The sequence below is a fragment of the Trachypithecus francoisi genome, unplaced genomic scaffold (genome assembly GCF_009764315.1).
Source record: "Trachypithecus francoisi isolate TF-2019V2 unplaced genomic scaffold, Tfra_2.0 Lachesis_group8, whole genome shotgun sequence".
Taxonomy (NCBI): Eukaryota; Metazoa; Chordata; class Mammalia; order Primates; family Cercopithecidae; genus Trachypithecus; species Trachypithecus francoisi.
The window spans coordinates 51,060,136-51,079,640 of NW_022681473.1; the positions used below are offsets into that span (position 1 = coordinate 51,060,136).

Sequence of the window (19,505 nt, forward strand, 5' to 3'; positions counted from 1 at the left end):
GGGAATGGTGGTACGTTCCTGTAATCCCAACTACTTAGGAGGCTGAGGCAGGAGAATCGCCTGAACCGGGGAGGGGTAGGTTGCAGTGAGCTGAGACTGTGCCACTGCACTCCAGCCTGTGCGACACAGTGAAACTCTGTCTCAAAAAAATTAAAAAATAAAAAATAAAGTATGTGTATGCATATATTTGTTATAGGTCACTTTTTTGAATATTTTGTTTCTCTGTTCTTAATTGGAAGTAGTCTACTGTTTCTCTTGCTTTTTAAAAGTATTGATTGCCTTTGCTTTTCATCTGTGCAGCTCTAGGTCTTCTCCCACAGGCACTGTGGTGTGGTTTTGTTAGTTTGACTGTGGGAGGACAGGAGCTGAGGGTTCTTAGGAGATACTTCACTGACACCCTCATGTACTGACATCAACCATTAACTAACATGCACTTCCCAAAGTCTCAATCCTGATGTTATGTGAAGCCTTGTCTTAAGGCATTTACAAGAGGTGTCTTGTAAAGGTGTGATCCAAAACACCCACAAGTCCACCACAGCACCCGGATCTCATCACGGGGAGGTACAGCAGGGATGGGATTGTCATTGAGGAACCTAGAGCTTAATAAGTGGAGACGCTCCCTGTTTAGAGAAAGGCTGAGTGAACCTGCAGGCAGTTGAATACAAAAAAGAAAAGCCTCAGAAGACACATGTGGTGGTGCCCATCTGGAAACTGTCCAGGGCTCTCTGGACTACAGATTCCAGCTCTTCAGCCCTTCTGGGAGGTATGACCCTCATGTAAGGTATCCGACTCTCCTTTGCTATTGCCATGTTCTCCAAGCAACCCCAAACAGGGGACCTAGTTTCTGCTCAGCTCATCCACAGGGGACAATGCATTGATCTGTCAAAGGCAATGATAAGAACTACTGAACTGGGAAGAAGTTGCTTTGATAGAAAGCAATGGTTAAGGGCACCGGCTCCTGACTTCAAACCCTGCCTTCCACCATGACTATATGATGCTGAGAAAGCTATTTAATTTTTTTGTGTCAGGTTCCTCATCCATAAAAATATAATAATAATCTTTACCATATAGGGGTGTTGTGCAGATTACAAAATTAATGCATATGAAGTGCTTAAAATAGTTTTTGGCATGTAGCAAAGCACCCCAAACATATTAGCTATTATTATTGTTTTCCCAGAAGACCTTTATCAACCTTTCTTTTTCTTAGTAGCTTATACTTTGCTATAGTTGGAGAGGATTATTTCTTCTCAAAAGACTAATTGCTCTAAATGCAAATAAAAATTCTGCAAAAATAAATAGAAATGAGACAGTTATGCTGTATAAATGTGGAACATTTTTTATTTTTATTTAGTTATCTAATAACTTTTAAAAACATTCAGATGTTTAAGGTGAATTTGTTTTGCAGATTAATGAATAAGCTTTCAGATATAGATAACAAGAGCTATCTATTCTATAGATAAATTTACTATGTGCAAGAAGGTACTGTACTATTTTATCTATTTAAGTCACATGGCTAGAAGGGGCAGAGGCAGATTCAAACCCGGGCCTGATCTAAACTCAGGCCTCTGCTTTATCCCCCCAGTCTAGTCAGTCTCCATGAGCTTTGTTAGAATACCTTCAACCTAAGGAGAGGAGGTTGATGAGTTTGCAAATGTAAGGACTAGATCCTTGAATGTGGTGATATCACAAGGTCAACACTCCCTTGGCATCCCCATCCCCTGCTGGTCTTCTCTGGAGAAAATCCTCCCATATTGTTTTGGTGCCACACAAGATCTTGCTCATGATATTTTTTCCCAAAGAACCCTTATAGACTTTTTAAAGGCACACAATTGTGCATTCCTTAATTAAGTCCTGTGAATTATTCCAAGGAACCTCTTCAGAATAATCACTGTTTCACAAAAATAAGAAGATGACACCAATATAAGGTACATTATCTCCTACCCAGGGAATCAAGCTGAGTAATTAGAGCTTAAGGCGGATCCAATTATCCACAGCACACAGTCAGATTAAAAATCGGAGCTACGTGAGGAAGCAGAACCCAGGGGAACTCATGAAGCCCAGTGGCCTTAATTCCTGCAGCAGGAGGCTTGTGCAGGAGGAGCTGCCTTCCATGTCTCTGCCTACCCGCCACCCCACCCCTGCCCCGCCCCACAGGGTCTTACCTTGTTCACAAAGTTTCTTGGTCAGAGAGCCCTCATCTTGAAAATAAATAATGCGTTTTTGTACGATGCTGGCCCTGTGGAGAAAGAAGACAGAAGCACAGTGGTGAGGAGGGCAGGAAGGCAGGTTTGGGGGATCAGTCAGACAGTCCCTGCTTGGCTTTGTGGCTTTGAGTGAGTCATCCCAACTGTCTGTGTCTCCGTGTCTTCATGAGAAAATTAACATAACAGCAATATCTGCTTTATGGGGTTGTGGTGAGAACTAAGTTGGAAAATGTATGTCAAGAGATCAACACATACCTAGAAACCACTCCACTCAATATTAGTTACTAAATTGTTTTTGGTGGTAAGGTTATTGGGAAGGTAAGAGAGTGAACTAATAGTATTTTAATAACTTTTCTCAATGGTTCATTTTAATCTACTTTTCATGTTAAACTATTGAGGCCATTTATAGAGCAACCAAATTCAAATCACAGAAACATGTCAGATCCTCTTTGTGAAGGGGAAAAAGGAATTTAAAAATATATTTTGATTTGTTCTGAAAATGTCATTCTATATCTTTCCTGAAAGTCTAGACAAAACTGTCTCCTACATTCTGAACAAAGACAACTTCAGCTGTTATATCTCCCTCTTAAACATGTCAAATGCAGGATATCTTAGAATTTGGAAAAAATACTTTGAGGTTGAAAAATGACTTACTTTTGGCCAGCACATATTTTCGCTTTAATTTGGGATTGCACAGACATGCTTCTTTTATTTTAACCCACTCTGTTGTTGATTTTCAGCTGGCCTTGAAGGGGTTGGATACTGAAACCCAGAGTTTCAGTAATTTGAAAGTTTACAACATTTAAAACTGAGACAATGCGAAAGGATCTTGGGCCACTTCTATTGATTTTCCTCAGCAATGCTACTCAGTCAAAAGGTAATTTTCACTTCCATTCACCCTCTTTAACAAATATAGGGATTCCTTGACTCTATTATAGCTGACCACACTGAAGGAGTATTAGAGTCACATGATCTGCACTGTGTCACATGATTCCAGACCCAGGAATGGGGCCGTGTGTGCATGGATCCACAGAGTTTGGAGGCAATCTTCCTGACGGTCTGGGCCGAGGCCAGGATGACTTTCCAAAGAAATGTCTACTCTACATCTAGTCTTGCACAAAATAATACAATTCTGACCATCCTGCAGATGTCTTTTACAGTCATTCCTTACCCAAGAAAGACAAGATGTTGAAATAAATGAATGAAATATGCTTCCTGTCTACGCAAAGCTACTTTGATCATTCTTATGAAGCAAAAGAAAGTTTCCTTGGGCCAAGAGTAACAGTCTTCTCTAGGCCAAAGCCAAATAACAAAGCCTTTTATTAGTCAGAGCATCCCATCATCTCCAACAGTGCTTTTCAGAGTGTTTTCCACTCTGTGCCTCCAGGACCCCTGTGGAGGGGAAGGGGCAGGCTTAGTGGGAAGTATCCTAGACCCCACATTCCTGCTTCAACCAAAAGCTCCATCCTAATTTCAACCACAACAGCCTCCTACCCCGTTCGTCTTCCCATTATATTCACTGGTGTATTTTCAACAAATGTTGTGGGTTCTGCTTAGGGGCCTGAGGGAGGTTCCAGGACACTGTCATGAACAAGCCAGATGGGGCCACACTACCCATCCTCAAAGTTTACAGCACAGTAGGAGAAAGTATCAAATAACCAAAGCTGCAGCTGATCATTTAACACAACCTTGATTAAAGGTTACAAGGGAGTCCACAGAGTGCAGGAGAGCATAGAATAGGGAGTCCTAACCATGCTGGGAAAGGCTCCCCCCAAAAAGGGTGGCAGAGCTGAGGTTTGAAAGAGCAAACTAGGAGCTAACTAGGCAAGTGGAAGGGAGGAGACAGGGAATGGGCATCCCTTATAAAGTTCTTCAGGAGGGAGGAACACGGGCTCACGGGAGGACCTATGAGTGGAAAGTCAGGTAGGTAGTATAGACTATACACGCCTAATCTGAAAATCTAAGATCTGAAATGCTCCAAAATCCAAAACTTTCTGGGTGCTGACATGACACTATAGTGGAAAATCCCATGCCTGACCTCATGTATCAGGTCACAGTTAAAACATTTATTGGCAGCACATACATTTAGGGTCAGGAATGATGGTGACACCAAACAACCACAAATTGTCCACATGGCAGGCTGCGGTGGTGACACCTTTGCTCTCTGATGGCTCAATGTTTGCGTAAAACACAAACTTGTTTTAGGCACAAAATTATTAAGAATAATGTTTAACATTACTTTCAGGCTATATATATAAGGGCCTATTCATGTATATGTTTGAAATGTGCATGAACTGTGTGTTTAGACTTGGGTCCCATCCCAAGATACCTCATAGTGTATATGCAAATATTCTAAAATCTGAAAAAAATCACAAATCTAAAACATTTCTGGTCCCAATCATTTCAGATAAGGAATACTCAACCTGTATGAGATGAGCTGGGAAGATGGGTAGGGCCACATTACCCAGAGCCTGCCGGGAGATGGCATTTCACTCCAAGTTTAATGAGATGGAGAGTATGCCCGGAGGACTGAGATGATCAGATCTGCTCTTTTAAAAGAGTACTGGGACATAGTAAAAACCAGTTGGTTTGGACTGCATGGGAGCTGCAGTGGACAGAGCTCCCATGCAAATCAAGTTTTGTTTCCATAAAGCTCTCTTGTTAAAAACATTTAAAAATCAGTCATCTACAGGATAAAATACAAACTTATAATATTCAAGGGTCTTTATAATTTTCCCCAAACACGTCCTGGCTTCAGCTGTCATCACTTTGTGCCAAGCTTCCTGGCTTGCGGACTTTCGATGTTTATTCTTGTGTGAACACCTCTTCAATTCGACCAGACCTCTGCCTGTGCTGCCTCCTCTCCCAGAATCACCCATGCCTGCCTTTGCTTGCCTCTGTAATAAATATTCTCAACCTTCTTCCTGCTACTGTAAATAGGGGGGACAATGGCAAAGCCTATCATTTAAAAGTATGATCGTGCATAGAAAAGTAATTGCCCTCAAATTTTTGAAATACATGATTATAAAAATTTGGGAGAACTAGAGATGAAAAACATGTATTTCCTATAAGATGTCTCAGCTTCCTCAATATTTTATAAAGTCTAAGGCAACCCATTTCCTCTTTTTAATAATTGTTGTCATTTCTGAGCCCGCACTAAGGAGGCACTTAATATACATTATTACCTTATATAACTTATGCTTTATATATGACAGGTCCTCAAATTCTTTATCCAAAACCCTTGGTCTGGATGTGTTTTTGAATTTAGAAATTTTTAGATATCAGAAAGTTAAGATTGTATATATACCATTAATACCTCTATAATCAAACACATCAATATTCTGCAGTAAAATGTTAGATTATGGGTCCAGGTGCTGTGGCTCACACCGGTAATCCCAGCACTTTGGGAGGCTGAAATAGGTGGATCACTTGAGGTCAGGAGTTTGAGACCAGCCTGGCTAACATGGTAAAACCTCATCTCTACTAAAAATACAAAACTTAGCTGGGCGAGGTGGCCCATGCTGCTTGGGAGACTGAGGCAGGAGAATCGCTTGAACCCAGGAGGTGGAGGTTGCAGTGAGCTGAGATTGTGCCACTGCACTCCAGCCTGGATGACAGAGGGAGACTCCATCCCCCCAAAAAGTTCGATTATGTATGAATTTCATTTATCCTCCCTAAGAGTACTGTTACTACCTCTTCACTTTTCAGTCTCCTGTGCTAGATTCCAAGATTTGCACCTTATTTCTCCAAATGTTAGTATCATTCTACTACCAATGTTCTAGGAGAAGGAACAGGGTTTGGGGACAGGAGAGAATCTGAGGTGAATGTGGCTTAGGATGTGATAGTGGGCACTCTAGTGGGTCGTTAGACATAGGGCATTATAACTCTGGAGAGCTGGGAGGGAATGGGAGTGTGAACGTGGGAGTTGCTGGCCTGGGTAAGAGTCAAAGGATGTGGAGTGGCTGATATCACCCAGGGAAAGTGTGCAGAGTTGAGAGTGAGAGTCAAACTGAGCCCAGAACCCTGAGGAAGACCAAGATTCACCTACAGAGGTGCTAGCGGAGACCAAGACTTTGGAACACTCGGTTGCAGAAGTTTCTTTTTATTCCTCATTTGGTCAGCTCCTGAGAGAATTTTATATTCTGAGAAAATGCATTTTAAGTCTATTCCCACCAAAACTATAAAACTCAGCTGAGGTTTATAAATCATATTATCGTTCAGAAAAATAATAGCTTTACAAGATGAGAAAGCTGTTAGTAAGAACTCCCTTAGCATTTCAAAATGACAAATTTCTCCCATTCTGTGTTGCAATTTGGCAGTACTGTTGCATAGCATTTATACACTGAATGCTCTCTTATCGTAAGAGAGCATGTTAAAGAAATGTAAATTAAATTTCTCAGTATGTTAGCTTCTCAGACTTTAGAATATTGAGGTTCTAAATAACTCACTAATCATTTCAAAAGTTTTCTTTTCAACCTGAAGTGAACATTTCCAAAAATGCCATCCTGAATCTCTTAGGTGCTCAGCCTTTTCTGTTTGGAGGGTTTATTCATTTCCCACTCTTTTTCCTGAGGGAATTTGTCTGTTGGGGTGAAGTTAGAGTTTGTTAAGTTGTGGGTTTGCTGTCTAGTGCTAAAAGGGGCTGGGATCCCTGCTCCCAGTGGGAGAGAGATCTCAGAAACTGAAGTACTCGGGAGAAATCAGGTCATGAAATGACTTAAAAAATATACCTGGATCCTCAGGGAATGGGTCACAGCCATGCAGAGACAATTCATGTAAGTTCCTACTGCGATGTGTTGTATACGGTAAATTTCCAGTATGTGGTGGTCATTATCATTGCTGCTAAGTCACCAGCTCCTAACAAAAAGTACCTGGCACATAATAAGTACTTGATAAACACTAGTTATTTTTATGATTGATGTCAGGTCTGTTTCTTTGCTTGTGGAAGGAGTAGTGAGCGTATTACCTTGGTCAGCTGCTGCTGACAGAGACAATACGTTGTCAAAATGAAGGTTGGGTTTGTGGTCTCTAGACTCTTTTTGCCAGCCTTCTTCCCAATTCCAGTAAAATCCTTATTACTGAACATTTCTTGAAATACTTTATAAAATTTCCCTATGATCTCAGTAATGTTTTCCATAGGACTGGTCCAGTTTCTAACCAGCAATATTTATTCCCATCTACCAATGAAAAAATTAACTGTGGGATGACCCAGGAGTCAAATATTGAAGTCATTGCGATGATAATATCAGATGCTGAGGCCATCTCCCTTATTTTACTTCACAAGGATGCCAAGGGCTAACTGAATGATGACCGCATATTTATCCAAAGGCTGTATGCATGCCAGAATGCACACTCACCAATCTTGTATATGGTTTTAGGTGGGTCTCAAGAAATGGAGGTATGTCCAAGAGTTAACAAGTATCCAGGAAGCCCGTGACAGTGTGCCCATGGGAGAGGAAAAGTGAAAACTTATCTGCAGGACTCTATCTACAAGACTCTCAAGAACTCCATGACTGTTCAAGGATAAGGCTGCAGTCTCTGCTTGGGGTCACAAAGCTATAGATTCAGAGGGCATCTACCATGATGGCAAAAAAGCAATTCCAGTAGCTACCATGAGATTATTCCTAATTAATTATCATTCACTCATAAAACATATGTCGAGCACTCATTTTGTGCCAGGCACTATGTTAGGAGCTGAAACTTCAAAGAGGAATAAGAAACGATGTCTTCCAGTAAGCAGCTCCTATTCCAGCGGGTGAAAAGAGAGAAACAGGAAAAGAAAATTGGAAATCAATGTGGAACATGTTAATGGAGGAGCCATGGGAAGCAGAGGTGAAGCGAGTAACTTCACAATGGCAAGGCTTCAAGAGGAAAAGACGATGGCGGTTCTGAAGGTCTGAATTGAGAGAGGTGCATGGGAAATAGAGACTCTGTGAGACACATGGTAGGAAAATTCATCAGGACTTAGTAACATATTGGATCTAAGGCAGAAAGAGAAAGTTAAGCATAAGATATTTTATTTATTTATTGTTTATTTAACAGTTAAGTGCTTTCCTATGTGCTTGACAAATATTAACTCATTTAATCCCCCTAACCAAGAGGTAGGCATTACTATTATCCCTATTTTACAGGTGAGAAAACTGAGATAGAGGGAGGTAAGTGAACTGACTCCCTAGGTACGAACCCCAATGACTAGAGGGAGACATAGTCATGCTAGGATTGACACAAAAGACAGGGAGATTAGAAAGACTTTTTATTATTATTTTTAAAATTTGTATTGAGATATTGTAGATTCATATGTGGTTGTAAAAAAGAATATAAAGTGATTATACTCTGCCTGGTTTCTCCCAATGGTGATGCTTTGCAAAACTTAAGTATAATTGTACAATCATGATATTGATGTTGGTATAATTCATTGGGCTTGAGTCTGGGTACAAAATGGTGAAATGAGGTTAGATGAAAGCCAGATCATGCCATTCTAAAGAAACTCTGGCACTTTCTATGACAGAACATACCCCAATGACTCTCACAACACGAATCTGATAGAATCCCAATCAAAGAATCATTTACAAGTGCTGTGGTAACTCAGCGGAGGGTGGCCATTTCTGGCTGGGATGAGGTGGGGATAAAGGTGGAGTTGGGGGAAGTGTTGGTAGAAATGAGGTTGACCAGGTGTGACTTCTTGGAAAAATGGCACAGGAGTTGGACTTGGAGTCCTAGAGACTAAGTCTACAAAACCAGGGACAGGAACTTTGCAGTAGAGCTGCACAACTAAGAGAGACCCTTGGCAGGCCCACCATCCGTGGTCCTTGGAAACAACATTCTCTGCTCTGAGCAGACATCTCGACCTGAATCAGAGTTATCAACTCCACACAGTGCTGCACACCCATGCGCAGCTTAGTTTATTTCCAGAAGTTGGCTAAGAGTTCAGTTAGGCTCTCAACAAGACTACAATCCATTCCCAAACTTGTATGGTCATTGGATTTCTCAAGCCCTTGATTTGCAGTGCACAAAGTCACACTACAAAGCCCTGGCTCTGATTTCAATAAAAATGGAAGGAAAGCTAGTTTTAGTGCTCAGTTTATTTCCTCTTCAAAATTTAGACTGACCTAGGGATAACAAGGTTACCATGATCCCATTTTCTCTCATATTATTCAACTTCAGACCTCATCTTTATCATATACCTGGTCAATACCATTACTCTAGCACTTTAAAACTTACCTTTCTCCCCAAATCCAATGGAAAACTAATGAGGAATAGATTTTCATATAAGAGATGTAAAAAGAAAAGAATAAAACTGGATTGTGTTTTAAAAGAACGAATTTAGATGTAAGAGGTATTAAAACCAGACAGACATTCATTTACTCATGAGTTTGTCTAACAGAGTAAGTGCCACAAAGCTGTGTTAGGACTTAGAGATACAAAGATGAATAAACTACTGTTTGTTTGATACCAAATAGTTGCCAGCCTGACAGGAGAGTGACGTAATCTGTTGAATCAAAACACTCCACAGCAAGTCCTGGCATCTACCCAGCATCCATTCCCTCCATCTTCCCCACTTGCAGAGCTGTCATTTTGTTTGGGGTAATATCAGACATGCCGGTCATGATAGTCCTGTTCCTGCTTTCCCAGCCTTCCTTGCTGCTGGTGGCAGGACACGTGACCCACATGTGGCCTCAGTAACATACCGAGAAGTTTGCAAGATGGAAGAGACTAAGTCTGCAAAACCAGGCACGGGAACTTTGCAGTAGAGCTGCACACCTAAAAGAGACCCTTCTGAGGAAGTTTGGCTTTCCAGGCAAGAAAAATAAATGAACCACCATGGCCTTTCCCTTACAAACACAATGTGTGGAACAAGGCGGCCATTTTGCTACCATGAAGAAAGGCCAAGAAGAATCACAGAAACACTGGCCCTGACATCAGTTAGCTGCTGAAAGAATACCAGCAGTCACTTACCCTGGGGCTTCTTGTGGTATGGGAAAAATAAACCTCTATTTGTTGAAGCCATCATCAGCCAAGTTTTCTAATGAATGCTGCTCTTAAATGCATGCCTAACTGATGGAAAAAGGCATGGTGGGAAAAAGGAAGGGCAGTTCAGAAGAAAGGAAGAGCCAGGCTCTGTCTGGACCCATATGTAGGCCACATGGTTGCACCACTGGGGAGCCGTTGAAGGTCTTTTGTTGTTGTTTTGTTTGAGACAGAGTCTCACTGTGTTGCCCAGGCTGGAATGCAGTGGCATGAACACAGCTTACTGTAGCCTCAACCTCCTGGACTCAAGTGATCCTCTGGCCTCAGCTTCCTGAGTAGCTGGGACAACCGGTGCCTGCCACTATGCTTGGCTGCTTTTTACATTTTTCGTAGAGATGGGGTCTTGCTATGCTGTCCGGGCTGGTCTCGAATTCCTGGCAAGTGATCCACTTGGCTAGGCCCCTCAAAGTGCTGGGATTACAGGCGTGAGCTATCACTCCCAGACTGTAGGTTTTTGGTGGGAGTGAGGGGCAGGGATGCTCTTGACCAGAAGAGACTCTGAGAAGAAGGACAGCTGTGGACAAGGCCTTATAAGAAGGCCTTGGATTTGGGAACCAGAGGGTCCCTGTGCTGGGTCAGGCCTTCAAGTTTACACCCCAGAGATGTGGCTATAAAGGAAAGGTGGGGTGGGGTTGTGAGTAGGAATTTCACAGGAAAACACAAGCAAGGGAAATACTCTTTTCCTTTCTGGAGGAAGCTTTCACATGCCTGTAAGGTGAAGCTGAGGAAAGAGTGGAAATCCTTAGGGGTACCTGCTGGATCACTGGCTGCAAATTTGTCAGCTGTTGGAAAACTCTTCAGCTCATATGAATGAAACAAATAGGCTGCAGGAGGTAGTCCTGGTTGTGGAAGCTCTGACAGGCAGATAATTCTAGATAGTTAACAGGACTATTTCTCATTTTCTATAATTGTTTTAAACCAAACTATCAATTTTTTTCCAGTGTCTTTTGACCCTTAATGGTTTCCTTCCTCTGGTTTAAATTATCCATGGTATTTCTTGCAAAGAGATATTTGTCTAATCCCCGAGCCTGGGGTGAAGGCTCACACACATCATTAAGTCAAAAAATCTTTTCTCTTAATAACACATGAACAAGGGGTTTGATGTTACTGAAAAATTACTTTTATTTTTCAATCAGCCTTAGCACATTACTTAGCATTTTGCAATTGATTAGTGGCACCTGGGGTATTACTAGTCAAGGGACAACTAGCAGGCTGTATGACATTATTTAGCTGGTGATTATTAATGCCTCTTACAGTTCACTTGCTAGTCGGTGACCTACCCAGCTCTCCCTACCAACCTCTTCACATCTATAAACACTTCCTTAAACTCAGAGCCCCTTGGGTCCAGGGACTGTGTCTTATTCATCATTGCATTCCTGGGTCCTAACAGAAGATCTGGCCAAGGCTTATCAAACCTGGGGTTCTTAACATAGGGTTTGCATACAGGTTGTAGGATGATGAAATTTTGCTTGTTGTGCACAAGTGCATTTTTCTGAGTAAGGATTCATAGCTTTCATTAGCTTCTCAAAGGGGTTCCTGACCCCAAAAAACTTAAGAATCACCATTAGGTCTGAAACATATGAGAGTAGATATGCAGAAAGGCATGAATGTCATTCCATTTATTAAAACATTTCAACTAAGATATACACTTGTTTCCTAAAGATTAAGGTCAAATTTTTATTCCAAGCACCCAAGACTTCAACTGCTTTCTCTTCAGACTATGCTCTGATCCAAAATAGAACCTGTCTCAGCTGGAAAACAAGAAATAGAAAGTGAAGTGTTGCTCTTGGGTTTCTCCGGTGTTCTGTGCAGAGTCCTTGCTGCTCCGCGGCTGGGCGTGGGTGTAATCACATAATCGCCCCAGCCTCTAAGGAACAGGAAATGCTGCCACATTGCAAGCTCCCTCTTGGCTGGGTTCATGCAAGTCATTACTCTCTGCAGTTCGTCCCACTTTGCCTTGGCTTCAGCCCCCTCCTGCTTCTGTGGGTTCCTACAAACTAGGGCTGGCTGCTAGAGCACTGTCCTCTCAGGTATAAGGAAACAATCCAGGTGACAGAGCAACGTCCTTGAGGGCAGGCCACCTGCGCTTCTTTCTGTTTCCTCTCACTCAGGTTTTCTGCTGTGGAAATGGGAGCGTCCTATAGAGTAGTAGAACTGGCTGTTGGGAGATGCCTGCTCCTTTAGGTGGAGTTGGAGGTGTGGGAGGGGGTTACTGTTCTCAGCTAGGAACTCATAGTCCATGATTGGGTTCCAAAGGATCTTTGAACCCCTGAAAAAATTGTATGGAAAGTATATGCAAAATTGTAAGCATGTGCATTGCTTTGGGGAGAGATTCTATAAGAGCTGCTCTCTAAAGTAGAAGCCATGATTTTCATGCCTGCTAGTACCCACCTGACTCCCCTCTACCCCACCCTAAGGAAGGACACACAGAGATTAAATGAAGGATTTTCTGGTTAATTACTGCAGCAACCTCCTAATGGTCTCCTGTCCTTGCCAACCCATCCCATTTACCTATGCTCTGCCAGGGGACTGATCATCACCTCTTCTTTATCACTTTCTTTCACACATTGTTAGCAACGATAGCACCACATCCTAATTATCCCACCCCCCACCTACCACACTCCAGCACAGGGTCTGGCACACAGTATGTCCTCTCTGAACAAAGGCTCCTCTCTAACTTACAGGTTATAGTCCAAAGTCTTGGCTAAACATCCACAATCCTGAACACTGGGGTACAAATGACCTTTCAGGTTTGATACTCCCCTCCCCAAATACCTGAACTCAGCTTTACTGTGTGGATGTGTCACGTGTCTCCTCTTCACTTTTACCCTCCTCTCTGTCTAATCAGATCCCAATCATCTGTCACTGTCTCACTTCCTCCTCAGAGTTCATTGACCAGGACCATCAGAAGTGACCTGTCCCTCCACCAGACTTCTAGAACACAGTTTGTTGTTACTGTTCATTTGGCATTCAGGCATTGGGTGCTGTTGATGTTTGCTTGAACTTTATTTAATATCTTGTATTATCCCTTGATTTATTGCATGTTTATATTTTGCATTTCTGCCTGAATTCCGAGCTTTTTGAGGGTAGGAACCTTGTTACTCCACTGTGGACCCTCTAACATTTGGCACTGAGCTTTCATACAGGAAACATTGCAGGTGTGCTGATGTGATGCATTTTAAATACACTGACTTTCCCCATAATTCAACTCTTTTATATTCAACACATAATTTTGAGTGTCTACCATATGTCCACAATCTGGCAAGAAGCATAAACTCCTCTGTATTAGCAGTGCCACCCAGAGTGCTGTGTGATCAGCAAACAGTGACTGGTCTGAATCATGAAACATTTCCCACTGCATAAAGGCTGTTTATGCCTTCTGTGTTTTGACCAAGCTAGGCAGTTTGGCTGATGGCAACCATTGTTCTCAAAAGGAACCACAGAGGCTGAACTCAAAATCCCTTCACAATGTTGGGAATCAGCAGGGTGATGGTATGTCCAGCAGCAGGAGGTGAAACCAAGCACAGAGCTTTCTTATAAAAAAGACACTTGCTGATTGTACAATGCATTCGACTTTGCTCATCCATTGAGTTACCCCACGTTTCTTCTTTTCAATGTCTGTGCCCCTATTATAGCATCTGACCTCATCCTTATGTGGCATAAACTCATCAGAGGTAAGTCACGGTCATCTTGGACCCTCAGGGAGTGCTGGGGCAACAGCATGAGACCATATGTAAGCTACAAAATCTAGGCATGATCTGTCCTGTTTCCTAATCTTTCTCATACAAGTATTTTCAGCTACAAAACAGGAAGGAAGGAAGGAAGGAAGGAAGGAAGGAAGGAAGGAAGGAAGAAAGGAAGAGCAGGAGAAGGGAAGAAAAAAGGAAGGCAGGAAGGGAGGGAAGGAAGGAAACCAAGAACTCTAGTTTTCTTAGTGAAAAATGTGGAAGAGAAATTAATGTGATCCCATTTTAATGCAGAGCAGAAGGTAAATGACAGTTTTTTAAAAAATTTTATTTTAATGGTAAACCACTTGTGTTTACGCTGGGAGACTTGGGAATGATTCTGGAGCTTCTGTGTTAAACAAGGTACTGCAAATTGTTTTCAAGTTGGCAAGGAATAAATTAAAACCCAATATATAAGTAAAAATATATATCCTGAAGTTGACAATGTAACATGTACATTTCCATGTTGCACATCTGGGAGACATGAGGGAGTTGAACTTCAGAGAATGTGCCCCTTGAAAACACTTAAAACCTTTACAAAGCAGGGTAGGTAGAAGTCACAGAGGAGAGAGAAAAAAAAGAGGGAAGGACAGGGAAGCCTTTATCTCCTCATCTCTGTAAGGGAACAAGAGCAAAACCAGATAGTTGCCACCTCCATGGTGCAGCACAACAGACATCCCTGAAGCTGGACTCTCATGGTGTGGTGGGCCCAAACTTTTTCTAGGGTCTTTGTCCTGGTCACTGCTTTGTTTGTAAATGGATGAGTCTGGGCCATGAGATTAAGATGTACATTTCCCTAGCTTTCTGGATGTCTCCATTCGAAGGATGTTTCTACTACAAAGTGAGATGCATTTCAAGAAAGTCAACTAGCAGAATTCTTATCCTCGGAGGATATTTGGCGACTATCTTTTGGTAATAACATTTTGCACTGTATTTAATGCCTCTCCATCCAAAGGCATCAATATGTACAGTGTTTCTCTGGGCTGACACAGACAGTCTTGAAAATCTATAATTCACTCTCCTGCCAATTTGGATTCTTCTCTATTCAAGCTCCCCTAGAGATGACCAGAAGTCCCTCATGGTCAGAGGTCAAATGCCACTGATTGGCCCAGTTTGCGATGCTATTGTACTGGAATGTCAGTAGAAAAGGTAGTAAATCCTAGCTTTCCATGTGTGTAGTACCCTTCTTAGGAAATGTAAACCAGTTTTTTGATCCATAAATGTTTATGATTTATGTAACATGTTTTGGAGAAACGATTAACTGCAAATGATTACACTAGGGATCAATGCATGAGTCAAAGTCCCCCATATTAGACTTGGATGCTGGCCATTTTGGGGTTGCCTTCCTGCTGACCCTGCCCAGTAAGGGTTCTGAATTTGAATGATGTGAACTGACCTGCTTAAATTCTGTCTTTTGGGAAAAATAAATGTCAAATTAAGAGAAGATGAGTCGCTTATACAGGCGTAGGTCCAGAGCAATGGACAATTGTCCAGAGCACTTTTCTCCTAGAACTGTGGTATATCCCACTGTGACCCAATACTACCAAGGCTGATGTGATGATGTAACTAGCCAAGCTATCCCACATCCCATGTATTTGTGCAATAAACTTCCAGCACTGATGGTCAACTTGTGTGTGAGGAAGACCACATGCAAGCCTGCAGTTAGCAACACTGCCAGTTGCATCGTTGGGCTCTTGTTGTAGTGGTTAGGCCTCATCAGCATAAAAATGAAGTTGTTTTGATTTGATGCTGTCTGTCTGCTATCAGAAAACTGTTATTAGGAAAATCGCATTAATTAGTGACAGCTGAGCAGAGAACCAGCTTTCAGAGCTGCAGCTGCAAATCTCTGCAATCTGACTGTTGACTAAATAGCCTCCAAGTGTATTTAATCACGTTAATTTTGTTTTCCTCTATCTGTATTACTGTTTAGGGCTCGTAGTTAATCTACATTAAATAGTCTGATACCATTAGCATGGTTTAAAGAATAATATCAGCAATACTATTCCTCCATGATTTACTGGAAGTGATACACTGTTTGGCGTAATGCTAATATTTTAATTTTATGCAGGAAAATGGAGAATTAATTAAGAGTGATTTAAAAGCTTGACCTATTAACTGAAATATTTGATTAAGCTGAAAATCTAATTTTACAACCGATGATGGATAACAGAATTAGATGACTGGATAGATGGATGGATGGATGGTTGGATAGAATGATAGATACATAGAATGACAGACAGATGATAGATATGTACACTCATACACACATAAGGACTTGAACCTTCTAAATTCTAATTCTTACCAGCTTATTACTTGTCCTTATAATCACCATGAAATCAGGGTGCTAAAGACATGGTACAATAGAAAGATCTCTGTAGTCAGGCAGATCACATTTGATTGTGGATCTAGCTGTTTTGTGTGTAGGTGAATTTCTTCCCTGAGCCTCAGTTTTCTGTCCCACAAATTGGGCTTAAAACCTACTTTATGGGGCTCCTATGTGCATTAATGAACTATGTTGGTGTAGAAAGTTCCTAGCATGAGGTAGGAGCTTGGAAAATGTTATCTTTCCTTCTTCCTTCTCCTTTAAACCTTGTGTTACTATTTATTATAACTTCTCATACATTTATGCCTTTTGTACCAATCTAGAGAATTAATGGAACCCTTATAAGGTAGGGACTCTCTCTTGCCCACCGTTGTACCCACCCACAGTATACAGCACAGTAACTGGGACCTACTGGATGTTGGTACCAATGGATCAGTGTTGGCCCACGTGCCTTGGCTTTATCACCAACCAGTATGACAGTGATAACCAGCATCTACTGAGTGCTTACTATGTGCTAGGCACTCTGTAGCAGACATTTTATTTAGTTCAAAGGTTTGCAGCCCCGGTTGCTCATTAGAATCATTTGGGTGCCCTAATTCCATCCGACAGATGAGATCAGAATTTCCAGAGGTGGGACCAAAGCATAGGTGGGTTTGAAAAGCTGCTCAGGTGATTCCAATATGTAGCCAGGGCCAAGAATGCCTGGTGATCTTGTTTGATTCTCCCACCTATGAGGTAGGTAGTACTCCTTTTGCAAATAAATGAAGCTGAGGTACAGAGGGATCAAGTACTTTGCTTAAGTTCAGCTGTTAAGAGGTAGTCCAGCATTAGGAGTCCAGTGACTGAGTTCACAACCCATACCCTTCTCCACTGGGCTCTCCTGCCTTCCATTTGGCAAGGAAATTCCCAGCTAAAACTACTGGGTGTTAGATAGTATGTAGGTATCCTTGGTATTAGGCAGTCGATTTTGACCATCACAAAATAAATGTGCAAAAGCCCAGCAAATCAGTTCTATTTTAAAAGCGAAGGCCAGGTTTCTATCTTGATGTTTATACTCAGGGTCTGTGTGATCCAATTCAAATCACATTACTTCTCTGAGCTTCAATTTCTCACAATATGATGTGACCTAGCAAGAGTAGTTGAGGGGTAGAGTGGAAGGTGCTCTGCAAACCCTAAATTACTTTTAAAAATGTAAAGGGGTACTTCCTGTGCCTTTGCTCCCAATTCCCATTTTATAAGGAGGAAAACAGGCTCAGACTGTGTAGAGCCAGGATTCCACCCTTGACCTGTCTGACCCTAAAACCCACCTGCAAGGGGGAAATCTTTGCCTAACAGAATGTTTAGAACCAGTCAAGGACCTTCTTGACAACACAATTAGCAGAAGCATGTGTACTGCCAGGCAGGTGTGGAAAGGGGGATTTTTCCTGGCTGCGGAGGAATAATGGAATAACCAGGCTTTTCTGTAAAAACCTGTTTTAGAAATGACTGTGGAAGCGGCTGCTGGGGGGAACTTGCTCTTCCCTCCCTCCCACACTCTTCCCCAGCCAGTAACTGTGTCACTTCCTGGCTTTGTTCCAGGGGCTAAAGGGAAAATGGAAATGCAGCCTGGTTCCAAAGAAAGCTTGGCATTTCAGGTTCTCAGATGAATATTCATGTGCCAGTGCCTCTAGTTATTATGCCTTGTTTTCTCTCCTTTCTTCCCCCAATCCTAGCACAAGCCTGGCATATAGTAGGTGCTCACTAAATGTTTGTCCAATAAATAATTGAGTCCTGAGGGGGTGGTGGGGGCTCCACAGTGGTGGGAAGTATGTTTCCCATTCCCTCCTGCCCAAGACCACATGCAAAAGAACCTTTTTCACCTTCTACATTTTGACTTTGCCTTATTCAGTTTCCATCCTGAACAGCTCACCTTGACCCAACTTTGTGCCCAGTTTCTTGCTGGGCACAGCCTTTCCCCCTGAAGGCCCTTTGGACCTGATCCTTGATTTGACCCTTTGCTTCCCTCCTCCACTATGAGCTGCGCTGGCTCTGCAACCACCCTGGGTAAAACTCTCACTGGTCCAGCTCAGGCTGCAGGTGTCCCTGGACCCATTGCAGGTCTCACACAACTGATGACAGGGCAGGCACAAAAAGGCAGTGAGTGGGATGAGGGGAGGTGGCTGGAATGGGTAAGACGCCCCAATAGACAGAGGTTGTAAGATCCCCACTCCCTTTACACCTCTGGTTATAGAACTATTGAGGCTCTCAAGACACTTTATGAAAGACATAATCCCTGAGAATTCAGCCTTGTTAAAGATGTACTCTTGCACTGTGGTAGATCAAAAGCTTACGCTACAGAGTTAGACTGTCCAGGGTTCAAATCTCAGCTCTGCTACTTATGAGCTACATGATGTTAAGCAATCTTCAATTTTCTTCTTTGTAAAATGGAGGAAATAATAGTATCTGCATTATAGGATTGTGGGCACGTATTTTAGCGATTATTGTTACTGTCATTAAAAAATTAGAAAAATACCCAGCTGAATGCTCAAAGAAGGGATATTTTGGCAAAGGAAGCGATAAAGAAGAGAAGGAAAGTATAGAAAAAGAGGAACATTCATTGAGCACCCACTCCTTAGCATGGCCTCACCTTCTCCCCAACCACAGTCCTCCCTACTCCACCTGCTTGCAGGCCCCCTAATGTTCCTTGCTTTCTTTGGTCTAGTGAAAATCCCACACGGTTCCCTCTGCTTCCCCTCACCTGTTGCCTTTTTGCCACTGCTCTCTGGACCTTCCTCACCACCCTCAACAAGGATGGGTGCCTGCCCAACTCCGCCCTGTGCTTCTCTCAGGGAGGCCCTTTCATATCATGCGGTTGCTGCCTGTTGACTGGCTCATTTCCTACCACTCTACGAGTCTCCGGTCACACCGGCTGCATCCTGCTCAGCTCTGTATCCTTGCTGTCTGGTATGGCGCTTGGGATGGGATGAAGGTGCTTAGTATATATACACTACAGGAAGGATCACTGAACGAACCAAGTCAGCCCAGCCCCTCAGGTCTGGCAAGTCCCTGCCTGCCTTCCTGATTGAACCCAGTGTCTTCTCATCCAAATCTTGGCCCAACCTTCTGAGAGAAAAAAGCCAGGGAGAAAAGAAAAAAATGAAGGAAGGAAGGAAAGATGTAAATACAGCTCTTTCTTTCCCCTCCACCCCAACACCCCCTGGATTTTGCCCTGAGTCCTTTATTTGT

At 42.4% G+C, this 19,505-nt stretch overlaps 1 protein-coding gene across 1 annotated transcript in view; it reads right to left on the minus strand.

Annotated features, from left to right (window-relative positions):
* Positions 1 to 19,505, minus strand: part of SPON1 (spondin 1) — a 316,933-nt gene that overhangs the window by 194,227 nt on the left and 103,201 nt on the right. Inside the window, exon 4 of the mRNA XM_033204547.1 lies at positions 2,163 to 2,236. Within this exon, the coding sequence (XP_033060438.1) occupies positions 2,163 to 2,236 (74 nt within the window). The remainder of the gene's footprint in view (positions 1 to 2,162; positions 2,237 to 19,505) is intronic.